At 43.3% G+C, this 17,090-nt stretch overlaps 1 protein-coding gene across 1 annotated transcript in view; it reads right to left on the bottom strand.

Moving 5' to 3' along the window:
- taok3a (TAO kinase 3a) overlaps positions 1–8,761 on the bottom strand; it is a 98,110-nt gene extending 89,349 nt beyond the window's left edge. Inside the window, 2 exon segments of the mRNA XM_083784376.1 lie at positions 3,789–3,860; positions 8,503–8,761. Of these exon segments, the coding sequence (XP_083640502.1) occupies positions 3,789–3,860; positions 8,503–8,643 (213 nt within the window). The 5' untranslated portion in view covers positions 8,644–8,761.
- Between the last annotated feature and the right edge of the window lie 8,329 nt (positions 8,762–17,090).

Raw genomic sequence — 17,090 nt, forward strand, 5'->3', positions numbered from 1 at the left:
ACAGGTAACCTCTTTATTTAATGCATAAAGGACAGGTAACCTCTTTATTTAATGCATAAAGGACAGGTAACCTCTTTATTTAATGCATAAAGGACAGGTAACCTCTTTATTGAATGCATAAAGGACAGGTAACCTCTTTATTTAATGCATAAAGGACAGGTAACCTCTTTATTTAATGCATAAAGGACAGGTAACCTCTTTATTTAATGCATAAAGGACAGGTAACCTCTTTATTTAATGCATAAAGGACAGGTAACCTCTTTATTTAATGCATAAAGGACAGGTAACCTCTTTATTTAATGCATAAAGGACAGGTAACCTCTTTATTTAATGCATAAAGGACAGGTAACCTCTTTATTTCAATGCATAAAGGACAGGTAACCTCTTTATTTAATGCATAAAGGACAGGTAACCTCTTTATTTAATGCATAAAGGACAGGTAACCTCTTTATTTAATGCATAAAGGACAGGTAACCTCTTTATTTAATGCATAAAGGACAGGTAACCTCTTTATTTAATGCATAAAGGACAGGTAACCTCTTTATTTAATGCATAAAGGACAGGTAACCTCTTTATTTCAATGCATAAAGGACAGGTAACCTCTTTATTTAATGCATAAAGGACAGGTAACCTCTTTATTTAATGCATAAAGGACAGGTAACCTCTTTATTTAATGCATAAAGGACAGGTAACCTCTTTATTTCAATGCATAAAGGACAGGTAACCTCTTTATTGAATGCATAAAGGACAGGTAACCTCTTTATTTAATGCATAAAGGACAGGTAACCTCTTTATTTAATGCATAAAGGACAGGTAACCTCTTTATTTAATGCATAAAGGACAGGTAACCTCTTTATTTAATGCATAAAGGACAGGTAACCTCTTTATTTAATGCATAAAGGACAGGTAACCTCTTTATTTAATGCATAAAGGACAGGTAACCTCTTTATTTAATGCATAAAGGACAGGTAACCTCTTTATTTAATGCATAAAGGACAGGTAACCTCTTTATTTAATGCATAAAGGACAGGTAACCTCTTTATTTAATGCATAAAGGACAGGTAACCTCTTTATTTAATGCATAAAGGACAGGTAACCTCTTTATTTAATGCATAAAGGACAGGTAACCTCTTTATTTAATGCATAAAGGACAGGTAACCTCTTTATTTAATGCATAAAGGACAGGTAACCTCTTTATTTAATGCATACAGGACAGGTAACCTCTTTATTTAATGCATAAAGGACAGGTAACCTCTTTATTTAATGCATAAAGGACAGGTAACCTCTTTATTTAATGCATAAAGGACAGGTAACCTCTTTATTTAATGCATAAAGGACAGGTAACCTCTTTATTTAATGCATAAAGGACAGGTAACCTCTTTATTTCAATGCATAAAGGACAGGTAACCTCTTTATTTCAATGCATAAAGGACAGGTAACCTCTTTATTTAATGCATAAAGGACAGGTAACCTCTTTATTTAATGCATAAAGGACAGGTAACCTCTTTATTTAATGCATAAAGGACAGGTAACCTCTTTATTGAATGCATAAAGGACAGGTAACCTCTTTATTTCAATGCATAAAGGACAGGTAACCTCTTTATTTAATGCATAAAGGACAGGTAACCTCTTTATTTAATGCATAAAGGACAGGTAACCTCTTTATTTAATGCATAAAGGACAGGTAACCTCTTTATTTAATGCATAAAGGACAGGTAACCTCTTTATTTAATGCATAAAGGACAGGTAACCTCTTTATTTAATGCATAAAGGACAGGTAACCTCTTTATTTAATGCATAAAGGACAGGTAACCTCTTTATTTAATGCATAAAGGACAGGTAACCTCTTTATTTAATGCATAAAGGACAGGTAACCTCTTTATTTAATGCATAAAGGACAGGTAACCTCTTTATTTAATGCATAAAGGACAGGTAACCTCTTTATTTAATGCATAAAGGACAGGTAACCTCTTTATTTAATGCATAAAGGACAGGTAACCTCTTTATTTAATGCATAAAGGACAGGTAACCTCTTTATTTCAATGCATAAAGGACAGGTAACCTCTTTATTTAATGCATAAAGGACAGGTAACCTCTTTATGTCAATGCATAAAGGACAGGTAACCTCTTTATTTAATGCATAAAGGACAGGTAACCTCTTTATTTAATGCATAAAGGACAGGTAACCTCTTTATTTAATGCATAAAGGACAGGTAACCTCTTTATTTAATGCATAAAGGACAGGTAACCTCTTTATTTCAATGCATAAAGGACAGGTAACCTCTTTATTTCAATGCATAAAGGACAGGTAACCTCTTTATTTAATGCATAAAGGACAGGTAACCTCTTTATTTAATGCATAAAGGACAGGTAACCTCTTTATGTCAATGCATAAAGGACAGGTAACCTCTTTATTTAATGCATAAAGGACAGGTAACCTCTTTATTTAATGCATAAAGGACAGGTAACCTCTTTATTGAATGCATAAAGGACAGGTAACCTCTTTATTTAATGCATAAAGGACAGGTAACCTCTTTATTTAATGCATAAAGGACAGGTAACCTCTTTATTTAATGCATAAAGGACAGGTAACCTCTTTATGTCAATGCATAAAGGACAGGTAACCTCTTTATTTCAATGCATAAAGGACAGGTAACCTCTTTATTTAATGCATAAAGGACAGGTAACCTCTTTATTTAATGCATAAAGGACAGGTAACCTCTTTATTTAATGCATAAAGGACAGGTAACCTCTTTATTTAATGCATAAAGGACAGGTAACCTCTTTATTTAATGCATAAAGGACAGGTAACCTCTTTATTTAATGCATAAAGGACAGGTAACCTCTTTATTGAATGCATAAAGGACAGGTAACCTCTTTATTTAATGCATAAAGGACAGGTAACCTCTTTATTTAATGCATAAAGGACAGGTAACCTCTTTATGTCAATGCATAAAGGACAGGTAACCTCTTTATTTAATGCATAAAGGACAGGTAACCTCTTTATTGAATGCATAAAGGACAGGTAACCTCTTTATTTAATGCATAAAGGACAGGTAACCTCTTTATTTAATGCATAAAGGACAGGTAACCTCTTTATTTAATGCATAAAGGACAGGTAACCTCTTTATTTAATGCATAAAGGACAGGTAACCTCTTTATTTAATGCATAAAGGACAGGTAACCTCTTTATTTAATGCATAAAGGACAGGTAACCTCTTTATGTCAATGCATAAAGGACAGGTAACCTCTTTATTTCAATGCATAAAGGACAGGTAACCTCTTTATTTAATGCATAAAGGACAGGTAACCTCAGTCAGTGACGCTTTCAGTGAGTCATGGCTGTTATAGAACGGACACATATTCGGATGCCCAAAGCCTGCCCAAAGTCACAGACGTTACCGCTGTGAAATCTGTTCTCCGCATTTGACCCATCTCTTGGAGCGGTGAGCCACAGCGTGCGCCGCTCACGCTTGAGTTGACCCCCCAATCCAACCCTTTGATGCTGAGTTCCAAGCAGGGAGGCGAGGGAGGCATTGGGTCCCATTTTTACAGTCTGGTTTATGACCCGGCCGGGGATGGAACCCCCGACCTCCCAGTTTCAGTGCTACACTGGTGCAAGATGACAATTGTAATTTTATTTGAATTTCCATATATTATCTTATATCTTATCTTATATTTTATCTTATATCTTCCCATTAAAATATAACTGTCTAAGTTCCATCATTTCAATGGCGGAGTTCATGCACTAAACTTTTACAGAGTGCGTGCGTGCGTGCGTGCGTTACCTCCGTGGTCTGCTTGCCATTGTAGGACATCTTCTTAATGGCCACCACCTCATTGGAGTAGGAGTTTCGGGCCTGTAGGATCAGACAGAAAGAGAGAGAGAGAGAGAGAGAGAGAGAGAGAGACTTTTTGACTTTTCTAAAACCCTTTTATTTACAAACTAAAAACCAGTGACACTTCAGTTGTTTTCAAACAGACATTTGAGGTTCAAAACAAACAAAAGCCAAACCAAAAAGTGTGCCCACATCTCAACCAACTGTTCTAGACAGGAAATCAGTTTATAGTCTATTCTGAGACCAGCTGTTATCAGTCCTTTACCATGAGAGAGAGAGAGAGAGAGAGAGAGAGAGAGAGAGAGAGAGAGAGAGAGAGAGAGACAGAGAGAGAGAGAGAGAGAGAGAGTTGAGGTCAAACTGCTACCATTTATAATATTAGATTCCCTCAAATGAATGATTGTACATTTGAGGGGAATCTGCCTACATGTGTTCACATCCATCCATACAGCCTGTTCAGAGTGTTGTGTTCTGTTCACAATGGGGTGGCCAAGTCATGGTATATTTTTTGTATAATTTATACATTTATAAAACATTTATATAAAAAAAATTCATGTATGTCAAATCAATTTCGAAAGACCCTCGAGGGCAAACGAGTCACTTAGTATGCGAGGCGTGGGTTTCTCCTTTGTTGCAGCAACAACCGTCACTTGATTGATTCTCAACTCGCTGACATCAAGGACCCCCGCTTTGATATGAATTGGTTCATTTAACTCCGAGAGTGCCCCAATGGAACCCAATGGATCCATGAGATCCATTTGAAGCCATCTGTGCACTCTCAACACTTACAGACCCATTTGAAACCACACAACTCCAAGATGTACATTTTTCAAAAAAAGAAAAGAAAATCAGGAAATGAAGAAAACCTTATATATTTTCAAAACAAAGCAACAACGCCTCATCAAATGTGGTGTTGTGACTTTAAATATTGTCAATTACTTGCACGAGAGGGGGAGAGGTGGTGGAGTTAGCTGTTTTAGCAGACAGTTTGAGGGTCCAATGGAGTTAAGAGGTTTTGTCTGAAGCGCTTTTCAATACTTTACATTGGTTACATTTTTTTTAACCTATTAGTCTTTAGAATAAAACAAAAATGTTTTAGTGTTAGTCTAGTTTTAGTAAATATCATAAGATTTTAGTCGACTAAATCTACAGTTGATTTAGTCGACTAAAATATTTTTTGTCTGGACTGGATGCTGTCGTAATGACTGTTTTTACACTTGTGTCGCGCTGCGACACGTTGTGAGCTTGTAGATCGGCTATTTTCAGCATGCAACCAAGTGTAAAATGACTTATACTGGATCTCTTGTCCACTAGCTAACATCCTAACATTTTAGTCTAGTTTTTATTTCTCGAGGAAATCGTCAGTATATTTAGTCTCAGTTTTCATCATAGCTTATGAGCGATGAACCCGCAATCAATTACAAACGGGAATAGCTGCTGGAAAACAGGGAATTCCCCGAAGTCGCCTCCAATCATCTGATTGATCCCCTATACTGTACATCGCCGCTGCTCGCCGTCGGTTTTATGCATTTCCGAGCCGTTCCTCTCCCGCTGCTGTAATTAATGTATGGCTGGTACATGAACGAGTCATGTACAGTAAGTACAGTAGTACCAGTGAATTATGTAACTGCATGTATGAGCTAATAATCATTGTAGAAAGAAAGGCAGTGTGTCAATACTTACAATAGGCTAATTCACACAACACACACACACACCGCGACGGTACGCTCTGCCATGTGCCGTCGGCACAGTTTGAACGCAGGGGTAGTTTGCACAGGTAGTTTGTTTTGCGCTTAACCCATTCAGGCCTGACGTCGGGAAAATAAAATCCTAAATCCGGACAGTTTTCTGAAATAGGCTAACTACCGATATGTTTCTATATCAGTGGTGCTCAATAGTTCATGTCAAGAACCCCAGAAATTATATGTAATTGGCCACCGACCCCCCCCCCCCCCCCCATCTGAAAATATGTAGTTCCAGGGACCTCACCAGAAGCAAAGATATGAGTTAAAAATGTTCGCTCTGAAAGAATATATTCAAAGACTTGCGACACATTTTCACAACTTTTCAAAAATATAGCAGACCTATACAAGCTCATAGCGCGGCACTCTGTGCCACGCTATGAGCATGTAGATCTGCTATTTTTCAATATAGCTTAAGTATAAAATATGATGCTTATAGAACACCTAAAAGGGGTTCCCGACCGTCGAGAATGGGTTAAACAGAGTTCCGCCTGACATGAATAAAAAAGCCCTTCACATGCATAAACCATGCGTGCATAAACCATGGCTGCAAGCTGCCTGGATTGCCGTGACTATGCATGCATACATGCATGTATGTGATAACCTACTTACTTATATTAACCCATTTTTGGCAGGGACCCCTGTTGGCGTTTTATAAGCATTACGTTATACTTTAGCTATTGAAAAATAGCAGATCTACAAGCTCATAGCGCGCCACCGAGTGGCGCGCTACGAGCTTGTAGGTCTGCTATTTTTGAAAAGTCGTGAAAATGTGGCGCAAATTTTTGAATATATATTTCAGAGCGAACATTTTTAACTAAAATATTTGCTTCTTGGGGGGTCCCTGGAACTACATATTTTGAGATGGGGGTCCGTGGACCCAATACAGATAATTTCTGGGGGTCCTTGACATGAAAAAGGTTGAATACCACTGACATAGAAACGTGTTTTTTCAGAAAAATGTTAGGGTTTAGAAGGCTTTTTTTTAATCGACCTCAGTCCAAAATGGGTTATCAACACACTAGTACGCACGTGCACGTGTATAGAGGCTACTGTATATTAGAGCCAACTTGGACACGATTCAATGCAATTCAGTTTACGTCAATGGCGATCAAATATAAATCACAGCTCAATTTCTATAATGTCCGACTGTGAGGTGATTTGGTCATGGCTTTATACATCTTAGCAAAGCAACTTGGCTAAAAGCTGAAGCTAGCTTAGTGTGTCAGGATGTAGCCATGACACTCAGTCATGGTTGCCAGGGCCACTGCTCTATGTGTGTGTGTATGTGTGTGTGTGTGTGTGTGTGTGTGTGTGTGTGTGTGTGTGTGTGTGTGTGTGTGTGTGTGTGTGTGTGCGTGTCTGTGTGCATCTGTGCGTGTGTCCTCCCACGACCCAGCGGTTGTAATTATGAGTCAATTCTGTGTCATCTTAACCCAGGTACCATAAATAATCCCCCCCTCCCCCCCAGCTGTCAGTGGTGTTTTGAAGCACCCGGAAGACTGCCGGAAGTATAATTATAACTCAATGGCTCGAGCAAGCGGAAGTTTAGCCTATAGCCTATAGCCTATAGCCTATAGCCTAGCCTCGGACCTGAGGTAATGACAGTCTGACAGTCCTACTTTCTGTGTCTGACTCTCCCCCTCTCTCTCTCCCCCTCTCCCTCTCTGTCTGTCTCCCCCTCTCCCTCTCCCTATCTGTATCTCTCCCTCTCTCCCCCTCTCCCTTTCTGTCTCTCTATGTCCCTCCCCCTCTCCCTCTCTCCCTCCCCCCTCTCCCCCCCCCCCCCCCTCTATCTCCCCCTCTCCCTCTCCCCTCTCTCTCCCCCTCTCCCCCCCCCTCTCTCTCCCTCTCCCCCTCTCTCTCTCTCTCTGAGACAGCTGTCTCAGGAGGAGTGGGGGCGTGTGCCCCCAGCCCTGCATCTGGGAAGGATGATGAGGGCCAAAGAGGGATGGGGCAAGGAGTCAAGGAGAGGAAACCACAGAGGTTAGGGAGGAGTGAGGAGAGGTGAGGAGGAAATAGAGGAGAAGAGAAGAACAGAACAGAGAAAAGAGGAAAGGAAAGAGAAAGGAAAATAAAGTAGAGTATAGAGGAGAGGAAATAAGGAGAGGATGCTTCCTTCCCTTAGAATCAAAAGGCGCTATAAGTAATTATAGTGATGATGAGATTAATAACGAAGGATTGAGAGAGAGAGAGAGAGCTCAGAGGGGAAGCTCATGGTGTCTAATTGCATTCAAAGAGCTATGAATCACTACAGCTGCAGTCACGCCGTACATGTATGTTTAACGCTTGTCCATTATACTACAGTATCACGTATATTAAGGACTGTAAGGAATGTTTCAGCCATATACAGAACATCAACAGAGCGGCCTTCCCTTAAGAATAACACCTCAGCTTATTCTGCCTCATACTGTATGTCCGATTGATTGAAATTGATTGATTGAAATGTTGATTGAAATCCATGTAGAATATACAGTAGGTAATGGATTGCATTTTTTCCATGCATGTATACATTTCAAACGAAAGCACAAGGCAATACTCGTTTACATCAGTGTCCTCCTGTCAATAGGCGGCAGGCCACCAGGAAAGGTCCGGGCGTGCTGCCATTCTGCCATCATGATAATGTCACTGTACCTGTATCAGTGAGTGACAAATAAACCCTCTACAAAGGGTTGTGTAGTTGTCTGTTGGTTTGTATCATTTATGTTGTTCTGTAAAAGTGGTGGTATTAGGGCTTGTTTGTTTGTGTGTGCCTCGACGGAGCGGGCGGGCTATCTTCTCGCTGGTTGTGGTGGGCTGGTCTGGGCCAAATTCGGGCGAAAATGACCTGGCCAAATTTTTGTCCAAGTCCAGCCCTGACTCCTACACAGCACAGTGCATACAGAGAGAGAGAGAGAGAGAGAGGGAGAATAAGGACTCACGAAGTAGACGGCCCCGAAGCTGCCATGGCCGATCTCGTGCAGGTCGCAGAAGACGTCCTCGGGGTCGTCCTTGAAGAAGAGGTCGGAGGTCGCCTCGGCGTCCCGGGCCCCTCCCCCCTTCCGCGTCGACGACGGCATCATGGGCGGCTGATGGCGGGGGCGAGCCGGGCGCGGCGCGCGGCCACGCTGCTCACACACACACTGCTGCTGCTACCGCTACCGCCACCGGGCGATGATGGACCCCGCATTGGTCCCCCTGGACCTGGTGGTGGGGAGGACACACATACAGGGATTCAAGACATTTCAGCGTTGAAAAATTAGGATCTAATTCACGGCAGCATTTTTTCCAGTCGAGCTCTTATTTTGAAAAGCCACAGTTCCAGTCTACCGGAAGTAGCTTATCCTAGGACGCTGAACGGAGCCGAGACAAGGCCTTGTTTACAACGTGAATCCAAACCAGGGCACTGGAGAGCTCCACATCGCCGGCTCTGTGCCGTCAAAGAAACGCTGTTTTGACCAAAATGCCAGATCTGGGACAAGGAATAGGAGATACAGGCGATTGAAAGAAACGGATATAGAATTACTATTATGGCGACGGCGATCTAAGAAGGACGATCCAGTGCTGTGCTAACAACACAGCTAGCTAACCGGCTAACGTAAGTAGCGTTATGGCTCGATCGATCGAATGCACTATAAAAGCGCAATTGCCATTAATCAATGGCAATGCCGTTAAGCGTTAGTATCAAAATTTGCCTTCAATTGGCATTAATCAAAGGCAATGGTATTAAAGGAGCATTCAGCGATTTGGGTGAATTGGAAAAAAAATGTGCACATGCATGCACTACAGTGGGGGGGGGGGGGGGGGGGGGGAACACGCTACAGGCCAACAGCACACACACCAAGGCCCGCCCCTGCTCGATCATGATTGGCAGAAGGCCCCTCTCTATCCTGATTGGATGGAGGCTGGGGCACCTAGCCAAAGGTCTTTTTTTACCCCCAGGGGTTAATTAGGGACAGGGAGGAACTCCTTATATGGTCAGCACACTCTATAGTATAGGGAGGATTATCACAACAAAACAAAAAAAATAAGTGATATTTGAATTAAGTTAAATCAGAGAGAGATGGAGAGAAGACAGACAGACAGACAGACAGACAGACAGCAAGCACTGCCAAATAAGATTGCATGGATGCTGATGCACATAATTATTGACACACACACGCACGTGCACAGCTTAAATGGGTCAATGTTGACTGTTGTCCAGACATACTGATATGATCTAACCTTTTAATCACAGTCAACATGTACTGCTTCCAGGAATCTCCATATCTCTGTGTGCTCGCGCGCGCGTGTGTGTGTGTGTGCGCATGTGTGCGTGTGTGTGAATGCGTGCGTGCTCAACGCAGGAGGGCAAGCATTGCCATATGAAGGCAGATCAGTGGATGGTTGCTCATGCGAACATGCCATGCAGTCACATTCACAGTACAATCACACACGCACGCACAGAACAGCTGAAGCTGAGTCACTGGGTTCATCGTATAAATACATAATACATGGACGTACACGCACACGCACGCACGCACGAACACACACACACACACACACACACACACACACACACACACACACACACACACACACACACACACACACACACACACACACACACACACACACACACACACACACACACACACACACACGCACGTGTGTCTGCGTGTGTGCACGTGCGTGTTGGGTTAACTGGAGCAGGGTATCAGGCCGTAAACACGCTCGATGGCCTGGCGGCAGCGCTTGCGAACGCGCCATCCTTCTGCTACAGCTGTGTGTGTGTGTGTGTGTGTGTGTGTTTGTGTGACGTGTGTGTGTGTGTGTGTGTGTGTGTGTGTGTGTGTGTGTGTGTGTGTGTGTGTGTGTGTGTGTGTGTGTGTGTGTGTGTGTGTGTGTGTGTCTGCTGCTTGCATCAGCCCACCCCCTCTCCACAGCTCTCTGTGTGAACTCTCTGGTTATATTCCTGAAATAAATCAATAAATAAATAAAGATATGATGCAATCCTTTGCATGGGCTCATCTTAAAATCGTCTCATATAAGCGTTGTGTGGTCCAAAAAGAAACATTTTGTCTGTGTCTCTGTGTCTTCCTATTTCAAAATGTAACTAATTCAGCAGCAGTAACAATAGCGTTTTTTCTCAGTCAGTTGTTTTATTTTTCAAACACAGTTCTTATATGAGCTGATCTAAAATCGGTGGGGATGGGGATAACGATGCAAATATAAAAGGTCCATGAACCAGTGGACTTAGCGGTCAGTCAGTCACACAGACAGACAGACAGACAGACAGACAGACAGACAGACAGACAGACAGACAGACAGACAGACAGACAGCGCCGGCAGATCTCTGTGAGGATGACTGAGTGAGTGACATTGGTAAAAAAAGTACTCAATTGTTTTACTCAAGTAAAAGTATCAATACTGCCATGTGGAACTACAGAATGCTGCATTACAACTCAAGTAAAAGTCCGTAATTCAAAATGTAGGCTATACTTGAGTAAAAGTACAGGCGGCCTATACCTGGGCCGTGGCTCAGCGGTCCAAGGAACCTTGGCTGGTAATCCAGTCTGGCAGTGTGCCGCGGGTTCGACTCCCGATCCCGACGGCCTTTACTGCATGTCACCCCCCCCCCCCCATCTCTCTCCCCATTTCCTGTCAGCCTACTGTCTGTCCCTCTATAAAAAAAATAAAAAAATAAAAAAGAGGACGAAAGCCACAAAAAAAACATTGAAAAAAATAAATAAAATAAAAAAAGTATCTTGGCATCAAAAATGTACTTAAAGTACCAAAAGTAGAAAGTATTCATTATGTAGAATGTCCAATTTCAACTTTTCAAACGTATACCAATATTTTCTACAAGCTCTACATATTATCTACTTGTAGATCTGCTATTTTCAAAATCCCGAAATGTACAGGTATAATCGGGCTGAAGTCGTAATTGTATGTTTTATAATAATAATAATAATCCAAGTAACTAATGTTTTCAAATAAGTGTAGTGGAGTAAAAGTACAATATTTGCCTCCGACATGTACAGTGGAGTAGAAGTAAAAGTAGGCCTACTGGAAATTGGAAATACTACCGAATACTGAAAGTACAGTATTTAACTAAATGTACTCGGTTACTTTTACTCCAATGACGAGAGAGCGACGGACGACAGGAAGCTGAACAACATGAGCAATAAGTCACATCCCTCGCTTCCTTCCTCTCCTCCTCTCTCCTTCCCTCGCTTCCTTCCTCTCCTCCTCTCTCCTTCCCTCGCTCCACAGACTCCTCTGGGATTGGATGAGGGCGAAGTGATGCAACGAGTTGACAACAGGCTGCGACGCGCTCGACCCGAGCTGCCAATAAATGCAGGTCGTTATGCCAATTCCTAAAATTCTCCGTATAACACACGTGTGTAATCTTGTCACTGCATGTAAACGTATATGTTTTCTCATGCCAATGAAGCTTGAATTGAATTGTTATGTTCACGAGGCTGGAAGATGGAGCTCTCTCTCTCTCTCTCTCTCTCTCTCTCTCTCTCTCCCCCTCCCTCCTATAGGCCGACTGAACTCCCAAACCACAGAGGAATCGTATCGGATCGCCATAATGAACCAATATCGTCCATGTATCGTATCGTCAACAATGTATTGTCCCCTAACTGAGTTAACCCTTTCCCTAACGGAGTTACTAAAAGACAATTTAAATGAAATGCTGACTCTGACTGGGAGCCTCTTATTGTATTGTGAATCTTGCCTATTCTCCCCTGGGCTGCCACGACGTGAAGTACAGTATGTATACTTTATGAACAGTTCAGGGTGTGTGTGTGTGTGTGTGTGTGTGGGGGGGTTGTCTATTACCCCTTCTGGGACTTCATCATCATAATTTTTCGACCGCGGTGGAGATCATGGATTTCACAATGCCACGCCAGACTTCCCGGTCCTTCATTGCCATCCCTCAGTTCCTGCTTACTGATGACCTAGTAGAGATGCACCGATAATCGTCCAGCGATCGGTGATCACCAGCGATCCACCGATATTCACTGATCTTGAGAACTGATCTTTTACACCATTTAAGTGGTATAAATGTCAATCAGATATAGAGTATGACATCATTTTGCATTTTTGGGACAGGCCTAAACATTCCCCCCTTCCTCCCCACACACACACAGGAACAGTTTTGACATAGGCCTATAATATTTTTGGGAATATTAAAATTTGCAACATTTCACAAGATCAGTATCGGTATTGGCCAATCATGAGAAAGACTACCAGGTATCGGTCCGAAAAAATCTGATGGGAGCATCCCTAGTCCCTATAGAGCGTCACAGTCCCTCCCCCTTTCAGAACAACCAGTGGCCCAGGAAATGAATCCCAATGCATTTTTTCCATAGGCATTTCAAAACTTATTTATTTAAAGACCTTTTAAGCGTTGTACGAAGCCAACTCTTGTCGTGACAAATCATGACAACAAACACAATATTTTGGACCAAACAAATAATTACAAAGAAGACTTTTTTTGTTGTTTTTCTTCTATGTAATTATTTGTTTGGTCCGAAAAATTGTGTTGTAACCTGCCGTTTTTTTCTACTTTCTAATTCTTTGTTTGGCCCGAAAAATTGTGTTTGTTGTCATGATTTGTCACGACAAGAGTTGGCTTCGTACGACGCTTAAAAGGTCTTTAAATAAATATGTTTTGAAATGCCTATGGGAAAAATGCATTAGGATTCATTTCCTGGGCCGTTCGTTGTTCTGAAAGGGGAGGGACTGCGACGCTCTATAGCGATGGCATCAGGGAACGACAGTTTTCTACCTCTGGTCTGCTTCGAGGCAGGACTCCAGATCCTCATTGTCAGCTCTGTAGCAGTGGCTACAATGACCCCCAGCTGTGTGTGTGCGGTCACTATGGATCAATGAATGGCAGTGTGTGTTGTAGGGAAACAGCTTAAACTGGGATTATGGACCTGTGCGTGCGACCAGTGATCATTGAGTGTCATCCATCATGACTGTGTGACTCTGACTGTATACCTGCATGCGTGACAGCACGGTAATGCTGTGTGTGTTATCCTGTGTGACAGCACGGCGATGCTAGTGTGTGTTACTGTGGCGTGACAGCACGGTGATGCTAGTGTGTGTTATTGTGAATGGGATTGTCAGAGGCAGTGAGTCGCAGTAGTATTTGGGGCATAGGTGAGAATGAATGAGAGTGTATTGTGTGTGTTTTGTGTGCGTGTGTGTGTGTGTGTGCATGTGTGTGTGTGTGTGTGCGCGCATGTGTGTGTGTGTGTGTGTGTGTGCGCGCGTGTGTGTGTGTGTGTGTGAAGGGGGGGGGGGGGGGGGGGGTAGATGGCGTAACCACACTGAACTCATTCGTTAGAAGAAGTGATCTTGCGAGGTATACTGCTGATTGCAAGCGTGCATGCGTGAACAACTGCACACCCACACACACAGTCAATAATGTGCACGTGCATGGTGCTGGATACGTGCTGCGTGTGTGTGTGTGTGTGTGGGGGGGGGACCTCCTGGGAGTCCATTACTAATTGATGTGCCAACAACGTGTTGCAGAGAGAGAGAGAGAGAGAGATGCTGAATATTCTATGTCTCTCTCTCACACACAGCAGGTCGATAATAACCTCACCATGCACAGTTTACACACACAGCGAACACCAGGGGGTGGTCACTTTCAGAAACACACACAAGGACCCCCAGGGGTCCTGGTATGGGGGTTCCACAGGGGCAGTATATATAGACTATAGTTATTGTATAGCATCAAAATCATTTTCACCGTTATCCATTTTTATGGATAAAAACATATCTTTGGGGGGGGGGGGGGATCAGAGGGGGGTCCTTGACATGAACAGGTTTGAGAGGCGCTGCCCTAACCATCATAAGCCTTAACACTGGGGTGTCTGTGAGGTCTGTGAGGTCTTTCTGACCCATTTCCAGATCTTTAAGTTGATTATCTTTATTCTTATGCCCCATGAAGCTCTCAGAAGGTTCCCCTTGCATGACTTCTTCCTAAATATTCCAATCAAATCATCTCTGTTTTTTGGTTTTGTTTATTATTTTTATTTGAAACATTTTCTAAATATGAAATTTCAGCAAAGTGAGTTTAACGTCTTTAACGTTTTTTTTTAATGCAATCATATAGGACTTTTCTTATTGGATGAATGGGCTGTCAATCATATAGGACTTTTCTTATTGGATGAATGGGCTGTCAATCATATAGGACTTTTCTTATTGGATGAATGGGCTGTCAATCATATAGGACTTTTCTTATTGGATGAATGGGCTGTCAATCATATAGGACTTTTCTTATTGGATGAATGAGCTGTCAATCATATAGGACTTTTCTTATTGGATGAATGGGCTGTCAATCATATAGGACTTTTCTTATTGGATGAATGGGCTGTCAATCATATAGGACTTTTCTTATTGGATGAATGAGCTGTCAATCATATAGGACTTTTCTTATTGGATGAATGGGCTGTCAAGTCCAGAAAGTAGTATTTTGCCACACAGTGGGCGTTCCTGCATAACTTCCGGGTATGATGATGATGTCATACACATCATGCCCTCTATATTCATCGTCTTTAGCTAACCCTCGTGTGCTTCATTGTGCCATGTGCCGAAAAATAGCCGATCTACAAGCTCACCGACACTAAAGCCTACACAGATGTACAGATATACAGATCAGCCCCTTGAAACGTGGGCCGTGGGGTAGAGCAAAAAGACCGTCTGCAGCGCTGTGGGCCTAATCTCTGTGAGGACATTAGATGTACACGGTCACGCACGCACGCACGCACGCACGCACACACGCACGCACGCACGCACGCACGCACGCACGCACGCACGCACGCACGCACGCACGCACGCACGCACATTAAAGAAGGGTAGAAAGATGAAGCTCTCTCTCTCTCTCTCCCTGTAGCTTGCATACTCCCTTTCTTACTACGATACTATACGCTCCCCATGTCCTCTTCACCTCTCTCTGTCATTCTCTCTCTTCTTTTCTCCCATATGTGGTAAAAAATAATAAAAGAAAACATCTTTGATGAGGAAGAGGGGGGGGGGGGGGGGGCAACGTGTTTTCCTTCCCCGGATCGCTCCGTTACCACCCCCCTCTCCCCTCTCTCCCCCCACCCGCTCTCTCTCTCTCTCTCTCTCTCTCTCTCTCTCTCTCTCTCTCTCTCTCTCTCTCTCTCTCTCTCTCTCTCTCTCTCTCTCTCTCTCTCTCTCTCTCTCTCTCTCTCTCTCTCTCTCTCTCTCTCTCTCTCTCTCTCTCTCTCTCTCTCTCTCTCTCTCTCTCTCTCTCTCTCTCTCTCTCTCTCTCTCTCTCAGGGTTTGTCTGAATTCTATTTGAACTCTGTGGAGAACCACTGATCATCCATACCCAAGATAATGTGTGCATGGGCGCGCACATGTGCATGCATCTTGTGTCTGTGTGTGTGTGTGTGTGTGTGTGTGCGTGCGTGTGCATAGCCTGCGGCTTTAGCAGCTTACTGGCCCTCCTCTCAGCTTTAGACAGGAATTAGGCAGACTGTGGGAATTCTTACTGGGATTCAAACTGCAGGCTCTAATCACAAACGAGAGAAAGCGTGTGTGTGTGTGTGTGTGTGTGTGTGTGTGTGTGTGTCTGGGGGAATATGGTGGTGGGGGCGGGGATACGAGCACGTGTATGCATGACATGTAGGAAAAGAGAGAAGAAGCGTTGCGTAATGAATCCAGTTCTCTATAGCGTTCCCCTGACGTGAAATTACACAGTGGAATTATAGAGCTTTTGCGGTGGTTCGTGTTTTGTGTGCGTGCGCACGTGTGTGTGTTCGTGTACGTGTGTGTGTGTGTGTGTGTGTGTGTGTGTGTGTGTGTGTGTGAGATCAGGGACCCCATAGGAACCCCCCCGCCCACACGACCCCCCCTTCATCAAACCCTCCGTCACCCAAAGCCCAGGGAATGAGAATAGATATGATCTCATGACGCGGAAACCCCAACGAACACCAGGACCCCCTGGAGAGAGAGCGCGACCACCGGGCGACATGCGCGCGACCGCTGGGAGACATGCGCGCAACCGCCGGGCGACATGCGCGCAACCGCCGGGCGACATGCGCGCGACCGCCGGGCGACATGCGCGCAACCGCCGGGCGACATGCGCGCGCCCACAGCCTGCGTGAGAGGAAATGGGTCAAGCTCTGCATTAACCCATTCTGGACGGGATCGCCTTTTGGTGTTTATAGCATTATGTTATATGCTTTAGCTATTGAAAAATAGCAGATCTACAAGCTCATAGCGCGGCACCGATGTGCCGCACTACGAGCTTTATAGGTCTGCTATTTTCGCAAATCTTTGAATATATTATTCTTTCAGAGCGAACGTTTTTTTAACTCAAATATTTGCTTCTGGCGGCCAAATACATATATAGTTTCTGGGGGTCCGTGACATGAAATATTGAGATATAGAAACATGGAGGTATTTCAGAAAATTCAGAAGACATTTTCTAAATGTCGACGTCAGGTCTAAATGGTTTAATACCGCGGGGAGCGATTGGAACGCGCTGCTGCTGCTT

Source organism: Protomyctophum parallelum, assembly GCF_964188405.1.
Source record: "Protomyctophum parallelum genome assembly, chromosome: 15".
NCBI lineage: Eukaryota > Metazoa > Chordata > Actinopteri > Myctophiformes > Myctophidae > Protomyctophum > Protomyctophum parallelum.